This window comes from Trachypithecus francoisi, unplaced genomic scaffold, assembly GCF_009764315.1.
Source record: "Trachypithecus francoisi isolate TF-2019V2 unplaced genomic scaffold, Tfra_2.0 Lachesis_group16, whole genome shotgun sequence".
Lineage (NCBI taxonomy): Eukaryota > Metazoa > Chordata > Mammalia > Primates > Cercopithecidae > Trachypithecus > Trachypithecus francoisi.
In genome coordinates, this window is record NW_022681461.1 from 73688846 (window position 1) to 73715163 (window position 26318).

At 36.2% G+C, this 26318-nt stretch overlaps 1 protein-coding gene across 11 annotated transcripts in view; it reads left to right on the forward strand.

Annotated features, from left to right (window-relative positions):
* PTBP3 (polypyrimidine tract binding protein 3) overlaps nucleotides 1-25692 on the forward strand; it is a 120872-nt gene extending 95180 nt beyond the window's left edge. For 10 of the 11 annotated variants that reach the window (XM_033237808.1, XM_033237801.1, XM_033237810.1 and 7 more), the window contains 7 exons: nucleotides 9475-9552; nucleotides 12157-12296; nucleotides 12891-12924; nucleotides 15840-15932; nucleotides 16686-16902; nucleotides 20071-20148; nucleotides 20298-25692. In XM_033237808.1, coding sequence (XP_033093699.1) covers nucleotides 9475-9552; nucleotides 12157-12296; nucleotides 12891-12924; nucleotides 15840-15932; nucleotides 16686-16902; nucleotides 20071-20148; nucleotides 20298-20430 — 773 coding nt within the window. In that variant the 3' untranslated portion in view covers nucleotides 20431-25692. The remainder of the gene's footprint in view (nucleotides 1-9474; nucleotides 9553-12156; nucleotides 12297-12890; nucleotides 12925-15839; nucleotides 15933-16685; nucleotides 16903-20070; nucleotides 20149-20297) is intronic. The other variant, XM_033237811.1, reaches the window with a different exon arrangement.
* The last annotated feature ends 626 nt before the right edge of the window (nucleotides 25693-26318 follow it).

Genomic DNA, 26318 nt, shown 5'->3' on the forward strand with positions numbered 1-26318 from the left:
TGGTAGGGTTGTGAAGATTAAATGTGCTCATCATGTACATGAAGAGTTTAAAATGATACCTAACATAAGCCCAATGTAAGTTTGAAGTATCATTATTGTTTTCTAACTGTTGGTCATACAGAAATGCAACATTGTTATCTCTTGATTTCATAAGTCAGAAACCCTGATAAACTCTTACGAATTCCAATAATTTGCCTGTGGATTCTTTTTACATTTCAATATACACAATCATATCATCTACAGATAATGTCAGTTTATATCCTTTCTGCTAATCCCTGGGGCTTTTTTAACTTTTTGAGACAGAGTCTGGCTCTTTCACCCAGGCTGGAGTCCAGTTGCGCAATCTTGGGTCACTGCAACCTCTGCCTTCCAAGTTCAAGCAATTCTCATGCCTCAGCCTCCTGAGTAGCTGGGATTACAGGTGCCTGCCACCACGTCTAGCTAATTTTTGGTATTTTTAGTAGAGATTGGGTTTCACCAGGTTGGCCAGCCTGGTCTCAAATGCCTCACCTCAAGTGATCCACCCACCTTGGCCCCCTAAAGTACTGGGATTACAGACGAGCCACCACACCTGGCCTAATCCCTGGGACTTTAATTCTTTTTCTTGCTTAAGTAAGATAGACCCAACTTCTAAAATTAATATAGAAATGGAAAAAGAAAGCATTTAGAATAGAGCTGCTGAAAACTTTTTTTTTTTAACCTATAAGACTTAACATGGAGCTGCAGTAATCAAACCAGTTTGGTAATGTCAGAAGGATAGATATATAGATTAATGGAGCATATTAGAGAGACTAGAAATAGATCCACAGATGTGGTCAATTGATTTTCAACAATGTTGCCAATCTAATCCACTAGAGAAAGGGAAAATCTTTCAGTAAGTGGGTTTTGTACAAGTGGATATGGGTATTGGGGATAAAAAGTATTAACCATTATCCTGTGACATACTGACAAATTAATTTGAAATGGATCTTAGTCCTGTATGTAAAATTTGTTGTGTGGACCTGTAGTTCCAGCTATTCAGGAGGCCAAGGTGGAAGGATCACCTGAGCCCGGGAGTTCTGGGCTATAATGTTCTGTTCTGATCGGATGTCTGCACTTAAGTTCTGCAGCGATATCGTGACTTCCCAGGAGAGGAGGCCAACAAGGTTGCCTAAGGAGGGATGAACTGGTCCAGGTCAGAAACAGAGGAGGTTACAACTTCCATGTAGATCCGTAGTGATATTGTGCCTGTGAATAGCCACTGCACTCCAGCCTGGGCAACACCAAGACCCTGTCTCTTAAAAACAAATGCACTTATACCTATAAAATTTCCAGAAGAAGACATAGGAGAAAATCTTTGTAACCTGGAGATATGCAAAGTTTATTAGACCACAGAAAGCACAAATCGTAAAAGGAAATAATTTACGTATTGTACATCATAATTTTAGTGCTCCACTGTTGGAAAGATACATCAAGAAAACCAAAAGGCAAACATCACTCATTCCAAGTTGGCAAAACCTCTGGCTCCTACCTAGCCTGGTGATTTGTGAAATTTAAAAATGTTGCTGGGTGCAGTGGCCAGCACACCTGTAGTCCCTGTTATATGGGAGGCTGAGGCAGGAGGATTGTTTGAGCTCAGGCTTGAGTGCGCTCTAACCAAGCCTGTGAATAGCTGCTGTACTTCATTTCAGGTAACACAGTCAGACCCCATCTCCAAAAAATATATAAATTAGTTAATTAAAATGTGATTTACTGTTAAACACAAATGTTCATAGCAGTTTTATTTATAATAGCCAAAATCTAGAAGTATTCTACTAACAGGTGAATAGATAAAAGTGGTCCTTCTATGCAGTCAAATACTATTCAGCAATAAAAAGGAATAAAGTAGTGATAAAGGCAAAGGGATTATGCTGAACAAGAGAAGGCAGACGGAAAGGAACACCTATTGTATAATTCTGTTTGTGTGTATTTCTATAAAATGCAAACTAATCTATAGTGTGAGAAAGATCAGTGGTTGCCTGAGGACAAAGTTTGGAGAGAGATAGATAGCAGAGGGACATGAGAAAAGTTTCAGGAATGGTGTGAATATTTGTTATCTTGATTGTGATGATAATTTCACATGCTTTAAATATACAGTCATATGTTCCTTAACCACAGGGATACGTTCTGAGAAACGTGTCATTAGGTGGTTTTGTTGTGTACTTAAACATAGATATTATAGCTTACTATACACCTAGACTGCATGGCATGTTACCGTAATGAATACTATAGGCAACTATAACATATGATAAGTATTTGTGTATCTAAACATAGGAAGGGTACAGTAAAAATACAGTATAAAAATAAAAATGGTACACCTGTATAGGGCACTTCCCATGAGTAGAGGTTGCAGGACTGAAAGTAATATTTTTCTTTCCTTAATAATAAATTAGCCTTAGCTTGCCCAGGCATGGTGGCTCACACCTGTAATCCCAGCACTTTGGGAGGCTGAGACAAGTGGATCACTTGAGGTCAGGAGTTCGAGACCAGCCTGGCCAACACTGTGAAACCCCATCTGTACTAAAAAATACAAAAATCAGCTGGGTGTGGTGGAGGGCTTCTGTAATCCCAGCTACTTGGGAGGCTGAGGCAGGAGAATTGCTTGAACCCAGGAGGTGGAGTCTGCAGTGAGCCCAGATTGTGCCACTGCACTCCAGCCTGGGCGACAGAGTGAGACTCAGTTTAAAAAAATAATGATAGTAAATTAAATAAATAAATAACCTTAAATAAAAAACCTTAGCTTACTGTAATTTTAACTTCATAAGCTTTTTATTTTTAACTTTTGACTCTTTTGTGATAATTCTTAGCTTGAAACACAAGCACATTGTGTACAAAATATTTTTTGTTTACAAGATGTTCAAAAATATTTTTTCTTCATATCCTTATTCTGTGAACTTTTTTCTATTAACCTTTTTTCAACTTTTAGTTTTTTATTAAAAACTAAGACACATACACACATTAACCTCAGTCTACGCAAGGTCAGGACTGTCAATATCGCTGTCTTCTACATCTTGTCCCACTGGAAGGTCTTCAGGGACAGTAACATGTATGAAACTGTCATCTATAATGACAATACATTCTTGTGGAAGACCTCCTGAAGGACCTGAATGAAGCTGTTCTACAGGTCAGTTTTTTTTAAAAAAACATGTAGGAGTACACTCTAAAATAACAATAGGAAGTATAGTATAGTATATACTATATAATAAAAGTATAGTATGTATATAAACCAGTAACATAATTCTTTATTACCAAGTGTTATATACTGTAAACAATTTTATTTTCTGTACTTTTATATTATTGAGTTTGTTTATGCCAGCATCACTACAAACATATGAAGAATATGTTGCACTACAGTGTTACAATGGCTATAACATTACTGAGCAATAGGAATTTTTCAGTTCCATTATAATCATATGGGACCACCACTGTATATGTGGATTGTTACTGACCACTGAGCATGACAGTATATCAAAACTCATCACATTGTACGCAGATATACATATTACATACACATGTATATATGTACATTGTATTGTGTATAAGTTAGAAAAGAAATGAAGTCAAATCATTTTACTCTAATGCTGAGTACCCTCCAAAGGTTTCTGTTTATTTCAGAGTGGATGCCCCCATCTTTACATTGAATCTACAAGGCCCTGTACCATCTTTTCTTCTTTTTGGCAAATCTTTTTTCATGCTCCCCTACTTCATCCTTCTGTCCCTCAATACTGATATCCCTATTGTTTATCAAACATATTAGGTATGTTCCAACCTCCAGATCGTTCCACTGGTTATTTCTTCTGCCTGGAGTGCTTTTCTTGCAGGTACACTGGGAGAGATATTTCTCATCTGCCTTCTTTGACCTGTCTTGACAAGCTCTTCCTCAGAACTCTCCTTATCCTTCCTTCTTTCTTTCCCTCCCCCCTCCTCCCTTCCCTTCCCTCTTCCTCTTCTCCCGTCCCGTCCCCCTCTTCTTTTCTTTTTCCTCTCTCTTTCTTTTCTTTCTTTCAACAGATCTCTCTCACTCTGTTACCCAGGCTGGTGTGCAGTGGTTCTATCATGCCTCACTGCAGCCTGGAACTCCTGGACTCAGGCAGTCCTTCCACCTCAGCCTCCTGAGTAGCTGAGAATACAGGCAGGCACCACCATGCCTGATTAATTTTAAAATTTTTTGTAGAGAGAGGGTTCTCACTATGTTTTCCAGGCTTCTCTTGAACTCTTGGCCTGAAGTGATCCACCCACCTTGGCCTCCCAAAGTGCTGGGATTCTAGGTGTGAGTCACTATGCCCAGCCTGTTTTTTTCAATAGTAATTGTCACCTTCTTCCATGCTATACAGTTAACTTATTGCATATTCTGTGTATTGTTTATTCTGTTTTTAATCTCTATTAAACTTCACCAGGGCAGACTTGGGGAGTAGGATGCCTATTTAGTTTACTAATATTTTCTAATTCCTGAAGCAAAATAACCATGCAAACAATATTTGTTGAATAAATGTTTATTATTCTGTTTTTTCCACTACTGGTTTGAAGTTTAGCACTGTTTCTGTTTTTATCTAGATTTTTAACTTTCAAACATTTTACCAAAATCTAATGTTAATTAATAGCTGTACCTTTTCTTACATAATAGAAAAATATTAGGACACTTGGACTCCTTTTACCTCCTCCTTACTGTGATGTTATTATATTTTTACATTATTTGACTTTAATCTTGCCATTTGTTATTATTGTTTTGTACAATCAGTATTCATTTAGATTAAACCATATATAACTCTTTAGGTTTTTCATTCCTTCTTGCAACTCAAGACAGGCCATCTGAAAACACTTATATTCTGCCTGAAAGATACTTTTTAGTATTTCACTTAGGAAAGGTCTGTGGTAACATATTTGAAGTTTTTATTTGCCCCAAAATATTTTTCTTTTGTTATCAATTTTAAGAGTCATTTTTGCTGAGTATAAAATTCTAGGTTGCCGGGCGCGGTGGCTCAAGCCTGTAATCCCAGCACTTTGGGAGGCCAAGACGGGTGGATCACGAGGTCAGGAGATCGAGACCATCCTGGCTAACACGGTGAAACGCCGTCTCTACTAAAAAATACAAAAAACTAGCCGGGCGAGGTGGCGGGCGCCTGTAGTCCCAGCTACATGGGAGGCTGAGGCAGGAGAATGGCGTGAACCCGGGAGGCGGAGCTTGCAGTGAGCTGAGATCCGGCCACTGCACTCCAGCCTGGGCGACAGAGCGAGACTCCGTCTCAAAAAAAAAAAAAAAAAAATTCTAGGTTGACAGGTATTTTTTCTTTCAGCATATTAAAGATACCATTCGATGGTATTCTGGTTTCCATTGTTGCTCTTAGAAAGTCAGTTGTCAGCTGGGCACGGTGGCTCACGCCTGTAATCTCAGCACTTTGGGAGGCCGTGGCGGGCAGATCACAAGGTCAGGAGATCTAGACCATCCTGACTAACACAGTGAAACCCTGTCTCCACTAAAAATACAAAAAATTAGCTGGGCGTGGTGGCAAGCGCCTGTAGTCCCAGCTACTCGAGAGGCTGAGGCAGGAGAATAGCATGAACCCGGGAGGCGGAGCTTGCAGTGAGCCAAGATTGCGCCACTGCACTCCAGCCTGGGTGACAGAGCGAGACTCCGTCTCTAAAAAAAAAAGAGAAAGTCAGTTGTCAAGCTAACTACTGCTCTCTTTTTTCTGGCTATTCTTTAGGAATTTTCCTTTTCTTTGGCGTCCTTTTTCTTTTGTGTAGTTTCAGTATGATGTATTTGATGTATTTATTTTAAGGATTTATTTTTATTCTAATTGGAGCTCATTGGGCTTCTTGAGTCAGTGGATTGTTTGTTATTTTCAGTGGTTCTAGAAATTACCCTTTCATGTATTTCCCCTTACCACTATTTCTCTCCTGTCTTTCTGGAGCTTTGATTAGACATGTTATACCCCCAAACTGTCCTCAGTGTACCAAACTTACTTTCCTTTCTGGGCTGCATTTGAAATAATTTCTTGGGACCTAACTTTCAGTTCACTGATGACACTCTTCAACTTAGTTTAATTGTTGTTAAATCTGTCCTGTAATTTTAGATTTTAGCAACTGTAGCTTTCATTTCCAGAAATTTTATTTGGTTCATTTTTTAAAAGTGTCTCCTGTAGTACAGATACTTTTTTGTATGTCTTTTTTCAAACATACTATTTAAATCTTCATCTGCTTAATTTAGTATCTCAGATTTTTTGCAGTTTTCTTTCTGCTTAGATATTTCTGACTTTTTGGGGTTTTTTGTGGGGGAGGGTGAGGATGAGTTATTCACTTTACGTGGAGAATTAATTATTGTCCTTTGAGGCTCGGGATTAAGGTATTTGTTCCTCCAGAGAGAATTTGCTTGCCTGCAACATTAAAGGCTCTATGTTCAGGATCATTTCAACCTAAATTCGTAGCTTGATTTTCCTTTGGACTTCCAAGAAATTTAAATTTGGGCTGTAAATTTTTGTGAAAGCTTCCTGTCAGTTAGAACTTTTCAGGGACTTTTCTCCCTTCTCTGCTAGTCACAAAGTAAACCTTCCTCATAGTCTTTTGAAGATGGTAGGAATAGTAGATAGGGTATTATTTTCAGCTTATACTGATAGGTTAATGCAGTGAGAGTATCCTGTTGACTTCTCACCATGGGCTAACCCTGGTATTTGCTTCTGGCCTGCTACCCCATGAGCTGATCAAAGCTCAGTGTCACAGGGTTAGAGTTTGGGCCTAGTTACTCCTTATAATCTCGGCAACTTTTAGGTTTCTTAAAGAAAGTCTTTATACTTGTTCATTGAGCATTTTTGTGCAGTAAGGTTGATTTATATTAATTATTCTCCAATTTAGACATTAAGCTTGTTTGTTTAGGATTTTGCTATTTCAAATAACACTGTGATAAACTGATTTCATAGGTTAAAATGTTACGTATTAATTCATATTGCCTTGGTTGCTATCATGGTGGTACATTTTCCAAATGTGAAGAATCCGTTCTTAGTCGTTCAGATCCGAAACGTTTTTCTTAAAGGTTTGTGTAATTGCCTCGTTCTGAAATGAGGATATGAATCCATTGTCTAATGGCTTACTTTGCTATATAATGTTTCTGTTTCTGCTCATTTAGGGAGTGTGGATTATATAGACACTTGAAAAATGCATGTTTTATCAAATTTTAGCAAATGTTCTTATTAATCTTATTTTACATGGAAACAGTTATTTAAATTTGGTCTTGATAATTGTTTGCCAGTCCTTTTATGTATTTCTATTGAATGTTCTATGATAGTTATCTCAAAATCTTTCCTAATTTCTCTCAAATCTGCTTGCTAGAGCTCTCTCTCTGCTCACCCTTTCTGTAGCCATCTGTGTTAGCCACTTTGCTGTGCTTAACAACTACTCCCCCTCATCAGTGGTTGATAGAAATTAATGTTTATTTCTCTCCCATGCCTCGGCAGCTGTGAATAAGCTCTTGCTGCCATCCTCCACTTCTCTTTTTTATGTAGGGCCCATGCTAAAGATCACTCCTTTTTGAGACATGACATTCTTGTGGCAGAGAGTCAAGAATAAGGGAGCAGGTATAAACCCGTAATGCCACTTGCAGGCTCTGTGTGGAAGTAGTAACATGTCATTTCCACCGTTATTCTTTGGGAAAAACATAACATGATCAAGCCCATTGTGAACTGTATGGAAATGTGTGCTCTTCCACCAGAAGGCATTGCAAGTCATGTTTGGCCAGTTATATAGAAGTGGGCAAGTGAATATTGGCAACAATAATACAATATCCACCATCTCTTTCCTTATGTTTGACTTTGTTTTTAGCCTTTCTAGCATAGATGTTCATAATTGCTTGTGTCTATCTTGAGGTCTCTTTGTGAAGTCTTCCTTTGTGCCTTTAGTATACTGTTTTCTGTTGTAAAAATGAATCATTTTACCTATGATCTTGAGCTTACTTGTGTCTAAGTTTGGCAAAGACAAAATCTTGTCTGTTTTGTTCAGACTCCTCACTAGAATGCTTAGCTCATGATATGCTCACAACATGTATATGTTAAATGGATTTTACTCTCTCTTCTTACTTCATCAATTATTCTGTCAGTTTCTCTCATTTTTTGAATATCAATGTCAATTCTTTCTGCTAATTCTATCCCTGCAGTCTCTTGTGACTGTATTTTCTTGGATTACTGTAATTAGTTACATATTGAATAAATTATATTAAATCTTTTTAATGAAGAAAATAAAATTATATGAGTTTTTAACTCCTAGCAAATAGAGCCTACATACTTGTGCCTATAAATATGGTCATCTCCCTATCATTAAAAAGCAAACTCCCCACTTTGAGGTTTGCAGTCCAACCTCTCACTATTTCTGTAATACTGTTGTTTACCTTTTTCATTTCTCATTCTCTGTGCCCTATATTGAAGGTCCTCCCCATCCCCCTTTTGAAACTGTTCCTCTAGATTCTGAAGTACTATAATTCCATGTTTTTTTCCTGTTTCTAAGGCTAGTCTCTTTCTCTTTTCTGTAGCATATTCCCTTTCCTTCTATTGCTTAAGTGTACCTATACCCGCAGGCTGTATCTTTAACCTTCATTTCTTGTCTCCTGCCGTTTTTAGTGGCGCTCTCATTTGTATGACTTTCACATTTATTTCTACACAGGTAATTCACAAATTTATGTGTTTACTTATAGTAATCTGACTTTGCTCCCTTATTTCCACTTCTGGCCATTTCTATTTGAATATTTCATCATCATCTCAAATTTGATGTTCCCCCAAACCAAATTAATCATTTGTCTACTAAAACTGACTCTCCATTGGAACTGACTCCCATTGTTGTTGATGATACACAGTCACCAGACTTCTTAAAGGAAAGAGAAGACCAGCATTTGTTTAGCATTTAGTACACACTAAATACTGTGCTTCTTTGATTACATAATATCTGGCTAAGGGTTTTACCTCCAGTGAAAACTTCTCTGACCAGTCACAGCGAATCCTCTGTGATCACTTCTTATTCCAGTTGTAATACATTTGAATTTGTACCATTCGACCCTCATCATGAATCTGCTATAATTCGTACTTTTAGTTTGTAAGCCTCTCAAAGGCAAGAATTTTAACTCATTTTTTAAAATCAGCATAGTTACTCCACAGATACAGATTTAATAACATTTAATAAGTAACTGATTTTTCATTATGAAATCTTGCTCTAAATAAGAGAAAGAATCTCAGGCTAGTCCAAAACTAAATAACAGCTAAACTGTACTCTTGGTCCTTGAACCCAGTTGAAAGGGGTTAGCCTTTGGAAGTGGCAGAGGCTCTTAATTTATACATTAAAGATCACTTTTGAACAGATCTTTACTCCGTAACAGAATCTCTTTGTTAGTAATATACTTTCATGGAGCTGTTTTATATTGCTTTCATAACCATATTTATAGAAGGCAGTGTGTTTACTTTAGCTTCTCTTTCCCATTAGGTGCACCAGGTATAATTTCTTCACCATATGCAGGGGCTGCTGGATTTGCCCCAGCCATTGGATTTCCTCAAGCTACAGGTGATTCTTTTAAGTTGGATTTGAAATGACTTTTAATGAAGTTGTATATTTCCTAGGAACTTATCAAGATGAAGAATGTTATCATATTTGAAGAGTTTACCATAAAGCATTACACATACCAGCTGTAGAAGTGTAGTGATTTGTATGATACATAGCTTCCTTGTTATTTACAAATTATTCTCTCTGGTCCCATTCTTAATTCCAGTAATCCAGATTGGATTTTTGGATCCAATAATCCAGATTGGATCCCATAATCCAATAATCCATATTGGATCCCATAATCCAATAATTATGTGTTCTGCATCATTTTTGTTTGCTTTTGGCACAAATAACTGTAGGCTAACTACATTAAATAACCTTAGATTTGCCTTTGCAGTTGTTAATATGAAATGTTTAAGTTGCTTCTGTCTTTACTGATAAGCTTATCAATTATGTGTTGAACAGACCTGTCTTATCTTTGGGCCTTCAGTGCCTTTGACAGTACTCAACAAATATACAGTCATACTGTACATTCACTATTCATCTTCAGAAAACCTTTTGTCATTAATGGGTTTTGAAGATTACCATAGAGGGGTATGCATGCTGTTTATTTCAGGGAATGTATATTTTGTCTCTAGCTAATGGAGATAATTAAGAGATAGGAATTGATTAATTCTTTGATAATGACTCCCATTATTTTCCAAATAGTAAGCAAAATGAATTTGATTATAATTGAAGGAAAAGAGAAAATATTACTTTATGGTTTTCTCTCTGGCATCTAAAGAAAACACTGAGGTTGGTGATTAGGGGAATGACAGAGTGGTAAGCCTATTCCATGTATTTCCACCTTAAACTGATCTGTGACTGTAACTACAAAGCAACATAGCTACTTTCTGGCAGTAATCTTTATATTCTAACCTTTGAATTCTGGGAATTTTAACTATTCTCTCTCTCTCTTTTTTTTTTTTTTTGTTGTTGTTGTGAGACAGAATCTCGCTCTGTCACCTAGGCTGGAATGCAGTGGCGCAATCTCGGCTTACTACAACCTCCACTTCCTGGGTTCAAACGATTCTCATGCCTCAACCTTCTGAGTAGCTGGGACTAGTAGCTGGGACTAGACGTGCATGTCACCACGCCCAGCTAATTTTAGTAGAGATGGGGTTTTGCCATGTTGGCCAGGCTGGTCTCAAACTCCTGACCTCAAGTGATCAGCCTGCCTCAGCCTCCCAAAGTGCTGGGATTAAAGGGTGAGCCACTGCACCCAGCCAGTAACTACTCTCTTTTTGATGGAGAGGATGGAGTTAACAGAAAGAGTGATATGAAGGTTGAGGTTTTAAATTTTACCATCTTGGTGGTTTTTAGTATATCTTAACATATATTTAATTAAGTGAATATTCTGCCTGTCATGTTAAAAACATAGTTTTATTTGTTTGAAGCTCCTCCAAGTTTAATAATTGGTGGACATTTTGATATGTTTTCCCTCATTTTGGATATTTCTTTTAGATATACTCTATGTATAAATATTAAGTAATATTAAGAAAGACGAAAAGTGAATAAAAGAGGGCTTCTGACTTGATAAGACTTTTAAGCTGATAGAAGATAAACACACACACACATCCTACAGTGTAGCTGAACTGTGCTCTTAGCTCATGTATAACAGACATACAAATAGCAAAAGTTATGCAGAAGTGTCAGGATTGGACTGCTGGGGCATGGGAATATGTCATGTGAGGGCTATTGATTTTGTGCAATAGTGTTCAGCCTGGGAATGTGGTCTGCACAGTTTTAAAATTCAGCGGTATGGATGATGGTAGTTATGACCTTCTTAGATTGTCAAGCAGAATAGGCTGAATGTAAAATATATTATAATTTAATTACATGATACGTGGTAAAGTGGCCAGACTGTTTATTTTAAAGAATCATTAAATTAAGGAATTGGTTCATTTTGCATAAACTAGAGGTTTTACCTTAGACAGTTTTTAAGCTGAGAACACAATATAGTGGGAAAGTGTGCTGTTTTAAGTATAGTGTCAGTATTCTGGTGTTACTGAGCTTTCAGTATTTCCATAATACCTAGAGAAGTAGAGAGCTCAGAACATTTCTGCTACAAAAGAATATTGAGTTCTGTAAATTTCTATTTTGGTCAAAATAATATTTATATAGCATTTTATACAGTCACAAAATGTTTTTCCCGTATAAAATGTCATATAGCACTACCTAGCATGCATGTTTTTGACTTTTGCTGAAGGACTTTAAAAAAATACATATCTGATTTTATGGTAGAAGTCAGTATGAATTAGGATGTATCTATTGTAAGAAACAGAGGAAGTGTTTGTAGTTGACAGACCCTCTGAAAAGCCTAATAACGTTAGGCCCAGTGAGTTCAGTTACTCTGCAGAGTACTGTATGAATAATAGAGCACTAAGTATAATAATGTCTACGGATGAGGAGCTCAGCTCGCAGACAGACTCTGCAGGGGAGAAAACTGGCCTTCAGTATCTTTATGGTAGCTATGACACATTTTCTTTCTGTATTTTTCCTTTCCTCTTTATTTACTTAAATTCTATCAAGTGTTACAATTCTTCAAATAATTAGAATATGAAATGCTTCTGGTATTTTTAAAAGGTCTATCAGTTCCAGCTGTTCCTGGAGCTCTTGGTCCTCTCACAATCACCTCCTCTGCTGTCACTGGAAGGATGGCCATTCCTGGGGCTAGTGGTATACCAGGAAATTCTGTTCTACTCGTCACGAATCTCAATCCTGATGTGAGTTGAAAAGTAGTATATGTAAATAGTCTTTCAGGAGAAGGTATGGTAGCACTTTTTTCTTTCTTTTCTTTCTTATTTTTTTTTTTTTTTTTTTTGAGAAGGGGTTTCACTCTTTCACTCAGGCTCGAGTGTGGTGCTGCAGTCACTCACTGTGACCTCTGCTTCCTGGGCTCAAGTGATCCTCCCACCTCGGGCTCTCAAGTAGCCAGGACTACAGGCGCCCACTACCACACCTGGCTAATTTTTAAATTATTATTATTCTTTTGTAGAAACAGGATCTTGCTGTGTTGCCCAGGCTGGTCTCGAGTTCCTGGGCTCAAGCGATCCACCCACAGCCTCCCAAAGTGCTGGGATTACAGGTGTGAGCCACCATGCCCAGCCATGGTAACTTCTGATCCAGGGTTGTATTCAAATTAAAATGCTTAAGTTTGTTTTAAGAACTTGCATTAAAATTCATCACTAGTATATACAGAAGAAGCATATAAAACCATGCTTTAAAATAAAAACAACTGTCATTACAGTATAAATAAACTTATTTTCAATTTTTCCTTAAATTATTGTCAGACACTTATTTTGTGTTACCCTTTACAGCTTATCACACCACATGGGCTTTTTATCCTATTTGGTAAGTTCATTTTTGCTATTTTAATATTGTCTACAGGTGTGAATTGAGCACATTTCATTTATTTAGTAATATTTATTGATTACTTCTATGTGCCAAGTATTGTGTTGACACTGAGGATAAAACAGTGACTAAGACTTAGTAAGTAATTACAATGATGATTTATAATATGGGAAAGAGAGGTTTTGTAAAGGGAGTGTAATGCAGGGAGACCTAACCTAGCAGAGAGACTCAATAGAAATGATAGTTAAACTGACTTGTTAAACATGAGTGAGAATCAGCCAGGCAGAAAGTGGGGGCAGTGTCTTCACAGAGGAGGGGAGAGGGGAGAGATGGGTCCTGGTACATGGAAGTGAAGGAAGCCCAGTTGTGAGCATAGGCGAGCGTAACAGAGACCTGGTGAAGGTGGACAGCTGCATAGGGTCAAAATCGTGAAGAGCTGTTGAAAGCTTTGTTAAGGAGTTTGGCTTTTACCTAAGAATAATCGGAAGCCATTGAACAGTTTTAAGGGAAGAGAGTGGCATAATGCGATTCAGGTTTTTAAAATAGTCTCCAAACTTTCTAACAGCATGGAAATACGAGAACAATGAAATAAGCAATATTTACTATTTTAAAGATTTTTATTAATGAGTTTATTTTTCCATAAAAAGATTAACATTTAATAATGAACAGTATGATTTAATATGCTTTGATATTATTAAAAATCCTTGTTTTCATTTTGATTCAGTATTCCAAGGGTAGATTATTTTACTACTTATTTTAATGGTTGTCATAGCTGAAGAAGATAAATCATAAAGATATATAATCTAAATGCAGGGGTTTCATTATTGCTGTACTTCAATAATTATTTCATTAATTTTTTCATGTAATCCACCAATGTTTGTCGTGTTTTACCTAGAAAAGTTAGATTTTTTCCTCTTAAATCAGTGGATCTTGAAAACTGTTGTATTTGAATATGTCTAACAAATAGAGTTAAAATTCACTGGTATGCTTCATTTGTAAGATTTTTAAAATAAGATAGAAAATTGTTTCCAAATTTTTTGAATGTGATAGTTTTAGAGACAGGGTCTCACTCTGTTGCCCAGGCTGGAGTGCAAAGGCGTGATCATAGCTCACTGTAGTCGCAAACTCTTGGGCTCAAGCAGTCCTCCTCCCTCAGCCTTCCGAGTAGCTAGGATTATAAGTGCAAGCCACAGCACCTGGCTGATAGGTTTTTTTAAATGGAATTTTTTGAGATGTAATTTGCAACCATACAGTTTACATGCTTTGGATTTACAACTCAAAGATTTTTAGTAAATTCACAGTTGTGTGGCCATCCCACAGTCCAATTTTAGAAAATTTTCATTGCCCCAAAGAAATTCCTCATGCTCATTTGCAGTCACTATAAAACTCTTTATTAATGATTGATGTGTGTAATTTTCAGTAATAAAATCATGTATTAATAATACATTTTAATATGACTCTTTTCTAGCCAAAGCATATTTCATACTAAAAGTAGTTAATTTCTCACTCATTTAATAAACAGCTGGGTGCAGTAGCTCATGCCTGTAATCCCAACATTTTGGGAGGCCAAGGCGGGAGGATTGGATTGTTTGAGACCAACCTGGGCCAGATAGTGGGACCCCATCTCTACAAAAAATAAACACCGACATTTTGTAAAAGAAATTGTGTATGTTTAGTTTTTAAAGGATAGTTATGTCACCATCTAGTTATTTCTGAGAAGGGTAGCAAATTCGGAATACATGTCTCTGTTTTAAATTTTTAAAGTGCCGTTAGTATGATAATGATGCAGCTAGCAACTATTGAAAGATCTTTTTTTTTTTTTTTTTTTTTGGAAACAGAGTCTTTCTGTCACCCAGGCTGGAGTACAGTGGCATAATCTTGGCTCACTGCAACCTCCACCTCCCAGGTTCAAGTACTTTTCCCACCTCAGCCTCCCGAGTATCTGGGACTGCAGGTGTGCGCCACCATGCCTGGATAAGTTTTGTATTTTTTGGTAGAGACGAGGTTTCACCATGTTGGCCAGGCTGGTCTCGAACTCCTGACCTCAAGTGATTCACCCACCTCGGCCTCCCAAAGTGCTGGGATTACAGGTGTGAGCCACTGTGCCCTGCTGAAAGATCTTATTTTTATAATATTGATGATACTCTGTAGCACATAAACTGAAATATATTGTAATACACTGAATGAATAAATCAAGTGAGACTGGAATTGACAACTAAAACCTGTTGGCTTTAATTTTATCTATATATTAAAAATTCAAAAACTTTTTTTTATATTGGTTTATATAAACAGAGTAATATAGAGTTGGATTATTATCTTTCCATACCCCAGTGAATCATTTTACCCGTCTTTTAGGATATGGGACCCACTTTGGGGAACACTAGGGTAGAAAAATCGAGGGTAATAAGATTAGTTAGAATCAATTAGGTTGTGGTAGTCCCGGTATGAAATGGTGTTGATAGCTTTGATGGTAGTGAGGACTGGGAGAGGTGGAAAAATGAGAGAGAGATTTACACCACAGAATAAATGGGTGCTGGTGATTGATTGGGTGGGTGTGAGGGTTTGAGGAAAGGAAGAAGTCAAAAGATGACTCCCAGGTATCTGACTGGAGCAACTCTGTGAATGATGGTATTTATCTACAGCCTTAGTGAATACTGGGAGTGGGGAGAGGAAAGGGGGGATGAATCATTTTGGGATGTAATAAGTTTACAGTGTTTATGGGTCGTCCAAGTGAAAAAGAGTAAGTACATAATAGATCTGGAACTTGGAAGAGATAAAAATTTGCAAGTGTATGTATGGAATTGCCAAGGGAGAGTATATAGTATAAGAAATGCCTTCTTTAAGTATATTAGTAAAATTAATTAAACACAACACAATCAGACATTAAACACAGTATTTTGTTTTGTTTTAATTAGGAGTCTATGGTGATGTACATCGAGTGAAGATTATGTTTAATAAGAAAGAAAATGCCTTGGTTCAGATGGCAGATGCAAATCAAGCTCAGCTAGGTAGTAATGATTAATAATTAATAATAATGCGAACTTGCCCCTTTTGTGTGTGAATTTTCCTTCAAAATAAACAAACACAGCTAGTAGGAATATGATTTTATAAACGAACACCTCCTTGTGATAATGCCTTCATAAAGCATCTGTCTATATGTTAAGATTAAAAAATATTCATTACTCTTTTAAGTCTGAAGTTCATTTGTCTACTTGAACATATTGTTAATGTCTAGAGCTTTGACCCTAGCGTTTTTCCATTAAGTTTAATAAGCATGATTTGTTTTATTTATTTTATTTATTTCTTTTCCTTCCAAAATAAGTTTTCTGTAACCATTGAGTGGCTTAAAAGTTTGGGCAAACGTTGTAATGATGATGCAAGAAAGGGTTCAATGGCTTCACTGTTAAAAAAGCTGTAAAGTTTTACTCAAAATTTCTTATGAAAATGCCTTGCTTGAAACAAAACTAATGTATTCAGTAACCATTTCATGAATACTTACTGTGTTCTAGGCACTCTGAAACTTCATAGCACTCTGCTCAGAAAATATTTTTTGTTTGTTTTAAATTGCTTTTCTTACAGTAAAATAAAGTCATTTAACGTATTTCCTTAAGGGTTTTTGGGTTTTGAAACCCTTTTCACCCTCAAACTGGCAATACAGTTTTAAATAACTGCATAAAAATAATTTATGGTAATGTTGACAGATATTACTGAGAAATCTATCCTAATACCCGAATTTTAAAAATTTTCTTCCCATGCGCTAGCAATGAACCATCTAAGTGGTCAGAGACTTTATGGGAAAGTGCTTCGTGCTACACTCTCCAAACATCAAGCAGTACAGCTTCCTCGAGAGGGACAAGAAGACCAAGGTCTGACTAAGGATTTCAGCAATAGTCCTTTGCATCGCTTTAAAAAGCCGGGCTCTAAAAACTTCCAGAATATCTTTCCACCATCAGCCACTCTGCATCTTTCCAACATTCCGTATGTACCTAATAAGTTATTAATCACTTAGATGATTAATAATCTACAGTATGTGATTTGGGAGAGGTTAAAACCTCTGAAATTGTTCTAACCTAGCAATTGTCCTGGTCTTTATTTACCATCATGCCTTCAGAAGGTTATCTCCAATCCTACACTCTAAAATAGAAAGATACCTGTTTTAAAATTTTATTTCCAAATGGAGAATTCACAACTAGTTATTTTTCAGTTATAAAAAGGTCATAAAAATAATTTTAGGCAGAAGTATTCCGTTGGCACATATTTGTCCATCCCTTTGAAGAAGTAATGACTCTCATGTTAACCAATATAACAAAATCAAATAAATTGTTTATCTAAGAATTTGGTAAAAATGGATTTTGTACTTTTTATCTACAAGCTGTAAAACCATAGATATGTTAATTACTTAAAAGCTAAAAGTTATTTTCCTGTAGCCACTGTACAGGTCTCTTTATTAACCAGTGTTGTATGTGTGCTTTAGTTATCTTCAAACTCAGGGATTGACAATCTGTAGCCTATGGCTGTTTTTGTATGGCCTGTGAGCTAAGAATGATTTTTACATTTTAAAATGGAAGCAAAATATTTTGTGATACGAGAAAATTATATAAAATTCAAATTTCACCTTTTATAAAGTTTCATGTAATATAGCTGTACTCATTCACTTACATGTTATTTATGGCTGCTTTTGAGCTACAGCAGCAAAACTGATTAGTTACAGCAGAGACAATATGGCCCATACAGCCTAAGATATTTACTGTCTGGCCCTTTAAAGAAAATATTTGGCAATCTCTGTCCTAATTGTTGAAGTCCTTAATCTACGAAAATGGCAGTTTTGTTCATGGACTTTGGAAATTGTTAAAACAACAACAAAAAAACGGCAGTTTTGTATAATTTGAACTAATACATAAAGGGGAATAACTTTGGAGAAGAGATAAAAGCTGCGGGGGATGTGTGTGTATGTGTGTAAAAATTGAAAAACTTGAAGGTGTAGAGAGGGTTGAAGTCTGGAACATTATTGAGAATGAGAATGGGAAGTGAATAGGAATAGAGAATAATTATTCAGAATAATGTGAATATCCACCCTCCCTACTGGTCTCCAGTTAGGCTACATGGAGAAACCTTGAATCCAAGTTGGGCAATGGATCAAACCTCATACCAGCCAGGAAACTGGTAGAGTTAAGGGGAAAAAAAAAAAGTAGATTATTACATGGACCAAGAAATTTAGCAGCTCGTTACTATGGAGTGTAGGGTAAATGGACAACAATTAGATACTGAGGCAGGCACCTGTCATCATTAGCTTTTAATTTTTTTTAATTAATAGATTTTTTTTGAGACAGGGTCTCCCTCTGTTGCCCAGGCTGTAGTGCAGTGGTATGATCTCAGCTTACTGCATCCTCTGCCTCCCAGTCTCAAGTGATCTTCCCACCTCAGCTTTCCAAGTAGCTGGAACTACAGGTGTAGGCATGCCCAGCTAATTTTTTGTATTTTTTTGTAGAAACAGTTTCACCATCTGCCCAGGCAGATCTCTTAACTCCTGAGCTCAAGCAATCTGCCTCCCACAGTGTTGGGATTAGAGACATGAACCACTGTGCCCAGCTTCGTTGTTAGCTTTTTAAATATATCACATCACGCAGGAGCTGGACTCTAGTTGCAACCTACAGAGGACATGTAGGAAGAAGAGGAAAGGATATTAATATTCTTTCAAGTTCTGGGTACTGTACTGGTGCTTTACACATGTTGCCTCATTTAATCTCCATAACAACCTTTTTTAAAAAACATTGTGATAAAATACACGTAATGTAAAAATTACAGTTTTAACTATTTTTAAGTGTACAGTCCAGTATACATTCACATTAAGTACTTTGCACATTATTTTGCAACTGTCACCTCTGTCCCTCTGTAGAACCTTTTCATCATCCCAAACTGAAACTCTGTACCCATTAAGCAGTAACCACCCTTTTCCTCCTAACTCCCAGCTCCTGGTATCCACTATTCCATGTTGTTGTTGGCATTATTATCCATAATAACCTTTGAAGTAAGGCCAGTATTTTCATTGTATTAATGAAACTGAGATTTAGATTAAATAATTTACTCAAAGTGATATACAAGTGAGTGAGGAATAGAACGTGAACTCAGGTCTGTCTTCCTACAGAGCTAATGATTGTTCTGCTATACTGTCCTCGTTGGCAGTTGTGAGATGAATCTACTTTTAGTCAGTTGACTGTCATGTGATAGACCACTATATTAGTTATGTATGGCTGTGTAACACATCACCCCAAACTTAACAACTTAACGCAGTAGTAAATGTGTATTATCTCATACTGTTACTGCGAGTCAGGAATCTAGAAGTGGCTTAGCTAGGTGGCTTTGGCTGAGTCTGTCATAAGGTTGCAATCAAGATACGAGGCAAGGATGTGGTCATCTGGAGGTAGAGGATCCATTTCCAGAATGGCTTAGTCATGTCCCTATTTGTTGACCAAAGGCCCCAGTTCCTTGTCATGAGGACTTTTCCATAATGTCTTGATGGTGTCCTTCCAAAGCTGATGATTCAGGAGAGGACATAGTGGAAACCACAATGTCTCTTGGCTTCAGAAGTCACACATTGTCATTTCTACAGTATCCTAAGTGTTTACAGAGGATGTATCCTCTGTTTTCTATGGGAGGGGAATAAACAAGGGCATGAATATAAGCAGGCAAGAATAATTGGGGGCCTCCTTAGAACCTGGCAGCCACATACATTCAGAATTACCCTGCAAACAGTTGAAAATGTGGAACTCCAGACTATAGCAGACAAGTCAGAGCTGGGAAACTTTGGAAGTACTACAGTTGATTACTGAAGCCAGTGGTATGACTAATAAGAATAAATATAGATTCCAGGCTCAGCTACATTTAAAAGAAAAAAGAATATAGAAAGATTTTTCTTGCCCTTTATATACCTGCGCATGTCTTCTGCAAGGATTGAGACAAAATTCCATTACTTAAGGATACATGTCAGTTTTTGAACATCTTTCAGGGAACTTCCAAATCAATCTTTGTCATATGGTTTAGTAATTCTGTTTGAAATGTACTTGAGAGATTTGATGATTGCAAGAGTTAATCTGCTTCACTTGAGAATGGGGCCCAGGTAGTTGACTCCCTCTGATGTTTTCACAGCCCTTCTGTTACAGTGGATGATCTGAAGAACCTTTTCATAGAAGCTGGATGTTCAGTGAAGGCTTTTAAATTCTTTCAGTAAGTCTTTGCTTTCAAGAAATACATTAAAATTATTTAATATGGTATGCAAATTTTAAAGGTAGTTCAGTGAAGTCTTCTGATGGGGGAAGGAGTTTGGAAGCAAAATTCATTCTAAATACTTTCTGTATTTCTTATACCATTTTCAGGAAAGATCGCAAAATGGCGCTCATTCAGTTGGGATCTGTGGAAGAAGCAATTCAGGCCCTCATTGAGCTTCATAACCATGACCTTGGAGAAAATCACCACCTCAGAGTTTCCTTCTCAAAATCTACAATCTGACTTTTCTGTGAATTTTTCTCCTAAAACTGGACCATAATTTCAGTAAAACCTTCAGACATAGACTGAAGCAGCTCAAGACCAATTTTGCCTCTTTGACAAAAATAACTCTTTCTGAGTTTGATATTCAAGTATATTTTAAAAATCAAGGGATGTTCTTTTTTTCTATATTCCCCCTTGCCAGTCAAAGGTTTCGTTTCCCTTTTTACCATGGTTTCTATGAAAATAACCTTCAGGAAAAAGAAAATCAGGAAAAAGGTTGTTTTTTTTTCAATGATTTTATTCCCTATATTAAATTAGATTTGAAGAGGATTAACTTTGTTTTAGTTTGGGTCCAGGTCAGCCTTATACAACATTTCTAAACTCATTTGTACTTAAAAAAAAATTTAAATACAGATTTCTAAAATTACTTGATGTAAGTAACTTAAATCACTTATGACCAAGTTTTAATAACTTTGAATCAGAAGTCTGACTCTTGTAGGAAATTATATTCACTTATAAAGTACATCAGATCTTTGCCATATATTGATGGTTATTATGCATAAACACATTGAGTTGTGTTGGAAGCAGATTTATAAACCTGCATGTTTTCTTTGAATGATTTCTTTTTTTCACTGTAAGACACTCCTTTAAATTATGTCTATCTTTAACTTTTTAAGACTATTTGGAAAAATGCAGTGTCTCAGCTGTCCCCAGGGAAATTAAGTGGAATCCAACTAGGATCTGTTAAGAAGATGTCAGAATAACTAATAATTTTATTAGGAAAAAATCATGTTTTAAATTTCAAAATGACACTTCTTTGTCAAGTAATATGATCTTGGAAAATTTTAAAGAAAAATAATCCTACTTATAAACTACTTTTTTATAATTGTTTTCAGAAAAAAGTTTACAGTCTTACGGAAAATATTCAGGTCTATCATATGGTTTGACAGATTTTTTAAAAGTTATTTTTGGTAAGGTCTTCTTTTAGAAAAAAATTAATCTCAAGGGTTTTTTGTACCACTATAATCTCTAATACTCAGAATTACTGTGTATTTACTTAATTTCTTATTATGTGCCTTATTATGTGCTTAAGATACAATAGGTTAGAGTTTAAATATCTGGAAAACTATATTGTGGGCTTGGTAAGCATTTTATTTTTCCTTTCTCTGTTTTGGTAAGGATTTAACATTTTTTTCATTGCAATTTTAAGTGGTTTTCAATAAGTAATAGTTTTTATCAAATTTTTGGTGCTTGGTGCAAAGATGGTGTGGGGGGTGAATGGTTTTGGGAATAATTCAGTGCACACCTGTAGGCCTCTTTACATTGTGACTGATAGGGGTTATTGCATATCAATTTGGGGCTGTAGAGTGCAATCTCAGTTTCATCTTTATCACCCATCAGAATTTGTCTCAGGATTACTTGGTCTTTCTCAGTCCTCAAGCGAGAACTTGCTTTTCTTTGTTAATGTGACTTCATTACTGAGTGCCCACATATTTGGAGTATGAGAAGGTGGGTTATTTCTCATGCTCTGTCCCTCTCTTTTTTGTTGAATGTAAGAGTACATTTTAATGTTCCTTCGGTGATTGTATAATGTAAAATGGTTTCTTTTTAATAAGAAACTGCTATTATTCCTTCAATTCTTGATCAGAATTTTTTAAAGCAGAAGTAGTCAAAAGGGTCATTTTTTGTTTACCCCTTTTACACTTTTCAGATTATGAAAGTGTCTCATCTCAACTTTTAAAAGAGTAAAGAACATCTTGCTGGGCATGGTGGTGTGCGCCTGTAGTCCCAGCTACAGGCTGAGCCTGTAGGCAGGAGGCTACAGGCAAGAGGATCACTTGAGCTCAGGAGCTGGAGGCTGCAGTGTGCTATGATCACATTTGTGAATAGCCACTCCACTCCAGCCGTGGAACATAGTGCAACCCCTTCTCTAAAAAGTAAAAATTAAGAAAATCTCAATCTCTTTGCTATATTCTAGTGATTAATTTGAACATAGGGAGGTTTTTACAGAAGAAATTTTACCGAAAAATAGAGACTGCAAGAGATGATACAGATGGTTTAAAAAGCAGAGTTCACTCACCACTGAGCAACACTTAGTTGGTAGAATAGAAAGGAAGGATACTAAGTTAAGACTTTTCAAATGGATCGGTTTAGCTCAATAGATAGATATAATCATGTGTGTAGTTGTGGGGGTTTTTTTTGTTTTTTTACTTACGAAATAAATTTTTACCTAGACACAAGGGGTATATGAAGGAAGAAAAAAATTTCTTTGCAAAATCTCCCAAAATTTGCTTTTTTTTTTTTTCGTTCCACACAGGCACTATTATAATTTTCAGTGCCATGTTAAATTGGATTATTTCATTTACTTTAAGTTAGGAATTACTGTGTAATTTATTAATTCATGATTCTCATAACATTCAGCATAAGTGTAGCAAAGTTGCTAATAACAGAAGGGAGATCATAGTGATGTTGAATGTAATTTTGAAGTAGGGAATGGCCTTTTAAGTCTGAGAGAGAACATTTGAATCCTTTTCAGGGATTTGTGTAGGGGTGTGTTTGTGTGTGTGTGTGAATGTGTGTGTAGATAAGTGTATATACATAAGTACACTCTTCTATAGTTGTATATACATATGCACATTACATACATTTTAATTTATTGACAAAATTAACCAAATTAAGATTTGGAGATGTGGGGTGTTCTTGTTTTAAAATAGCATGTTTGAAACCATCAGTTTGTGTCTAAAATTAGCTGTAGCACATGGATGTTGTCCATATTAAGCTATTTGCTGTTTGAATTATAGAGGTCTACAGTATTTGTGTTGGCATAGTTTTTGTAAAAAAAGATTAAAAATCAGGATGGTGGAAAAACTAGATCTGTGTATTTCTGTTTTGGCATGCATTTATTCAGTATCTTCCAGCAATGGTTAATTTTTCTCTGTTGATCTACCATAGGATCCTGTTTTTAAGTTTATTTACTTTATTTTTAAGGAGTATTGTCATCACTTTTCAAGGTATCTTGACTTCTACACAAAGTATATATATTCAGGACTTTAAAAAATAGCAGTACATATTTAACAGTAGCAAATTACACCAAAATGATTTACTTTGAGATTTGAATAATTTGCATAGCAATAAAATGTGCTTTGTGTAACATACAAATAGAAGAATGACCCAGTATCTTAACTGATACTTACTGGAGAGTATCAGAATTACTCAGTAGCTCTTACAGAATGTCATAAATCCTTTAAGACTAAATATTGTAATCAGTTATTTGAAGTAATGTTTCTGATTTGCCGTTAAAAGTTGCCAAGCTCAGTTTTTGGAGATACCGTTTCTGCCTGCCTGTTTCCTTATAAGAGCAAGGCCTTCTTTGGTTCCAGCTAGTATGATGATCATGGGTTCTGCTTTAGTTGATGAGAAGTGGTTCCTATGAACGCCTCTGTTTAATTTCTTTTTATTTTATTTTTTGGGGTCCCGCTATGTTGCCCAGACTGGTCTCCAACCGCTGGGCTCAAGTGATTCTCCTGCCTCCACCTCCCCATAGTGCTGGGATTACAGGCATGAACCATCACGCCTGGCTCTCTGTTCTTTTCAGTGTCTCCATGCCATCAGTCAGCAATGCTTATATGTTTAGCATTTTGTCATGCAGTTTCTCTTCTGTTCCCACGAGATATTTTTGGACGAAAAAATGACAAACTCAAAAGTACATGTGTTTTTCCCCACCTATCTCTTAGAAAACCTAATGTGTGTACTGCTATTTTTAAAACCAAGAAGAGACAGCATGATGATGCATAAAGCATTTTTCTTAACCTTTCCTTTGTCTTGATCTGTTGTTAACAAGAATAAAACTGCCAGACTTAAAATACTCTACTATTGTGCTAAAAGAAATACAACTTAGATTGCACAAAATTTGAAAATATAACTCAGCTGTCTTTTAAAAGAGTTGTGTTGTTATCTACAAGACTATTAGCAGTCTTTTTTCAGAGCAAATTTTAACAGCTAGTTGTGAGTGGTTTAAAATATAGAAAATATTAAAATCTTAGTTTGAAGGGTTTTATAGTGGGAGAAAAAAACAGGACCAAAGTTTATGTGCCTTCTTCAGTAGTCTTAATTGACCTTTTCTTCCTATTTGAGACTAAAGTAGTATCAGTATTCTGGTTTTCAGGAAATATGTACTATATAGTTTTAAAAGAATGTCATCCCACCACCTATCCAAGCAAAGAATCGTAACTGTAGAAATGAAGTCTCAGTTACACTTTTGCCTTTATCACATAATATTCATTATAGAGCATCGTGCAGGTCCAAGAATAGAGCTGCTTGAAATCTTTGTGGTAGTTTCCTTAGTTTTTGTAACCTGAGGCATATGTTCCAGAGAACAGGGATATTTGTCTGGTCCAGTGACCTTGGTGATCATAGTCATAATTGAAAGATGCCTAAGGCATGCTTAAATCAGCATCGTCAACTGATTTGTTGTTGTGTTATTTTCACTTCTTGGATCTATGTAGTAGTTGTAATAACAAATATTTAAATAGCTAATTTTTTGATGCCATTAAAAAAAAAATCATACTCTGGCCTTTTTTTCCCCTTACCATTGTTTCCTAGATCTTTTAAAAATTCATCCCATATCCAGAAAGTACCAATTATAAAGATTGCTGACCAAGCAAAGTTTTGCATCAAAATGTCACCTCATTGCTCTGACCAAAGACTGACTGTTGTGGTTTTAACTCCTCTCTGTGAAGCATTTTGCATTTTCCCCAAGCTCCTTTCTGAAAGAAGACCCAGTGCAGAGCGGCCTTTACTTTCTGTTGCCTACTGTTGAATAGACTACTTAGAGAAAATGGGAGTTACAGTGTGAACAGAATGGATTAGGATGATGAGTTTGATGGGCATTTCCAGTACTGTATCTAAGGAAAAAAAAAAAAATAGCACAGCTAGGAGCCTCTGACATTGTCTGGTGTTTTACATGGTCTGTTCATCAAAGTTCCCCTTTTCAGTTTGTAAGAATGTTCATCTAACAGAAGAAAATGCTGTAAATATTTGTAACAACATTTTTTTTTAAACAAGGCCAAAAAAGAAAAAAAAGGTTTTTGGGAACAAGTGAACTTACAAAGTGGTTTTTATATAAAACATCAATTGTCTTGTATATTTTGGATAAGCAGCAGTACCAGCTTTCATTTGTAACAGAGTTTGTGGCATTGGAAAAAAAGGATTCTGTGATTGTTGAAGTGAATTATGTTATAAATGCAAAGAGAAGATAAAATATTAAAAAACATATTTTCTAAATGCGTAGTGCATGGTTAATTCAAGCTTCTGTACACTACAGTATATTCCATTTTCGTTCAGTTTGTATATTTGCTATTACTTGATATCTCTAATCTCTTTTCCTAACAAATATAGCATTGTAGCATGCCTTTTAATAAATGTCATGACATCTGTACTCTCTTAAAATTTTTCTGTGTTCTTGTCTGTACTTTGGGTTTCCCCTTGTCTTACCTGTAATTCTAATGATGTCCTATTTTCTTTTCTTTTCCATAGCCATCCATCTAAACGTGTCATGGTTAGAGAATAGCGAGCACAAACAGTGTTTGGGAAAAACACAAAATCTACTAACTGTCTCTGTCTTCATTTAGGAATAATTCTCATTTTGAGGAGCAAAGTGCTTTCCTAATCTTTTTATGACGCACCTTCTCTGGCACCGCCCTGTAATGCCGGGGCATGTTAGCATGCTTTCTTGCTTGCACACTCACTCTCCTTTTTCTTTCTCTCTTTCTCACCATATTTGCAGTGCCAAACTACAGTTGGAACACTATTTCCAGTTTTGTTCAGTAGTTGGCTTCCCTATGACATTAGTATACATACACTTTGAGACACAAGGTGTGATCTCAAACCAAGTTTGTGTCCCTTTTAAA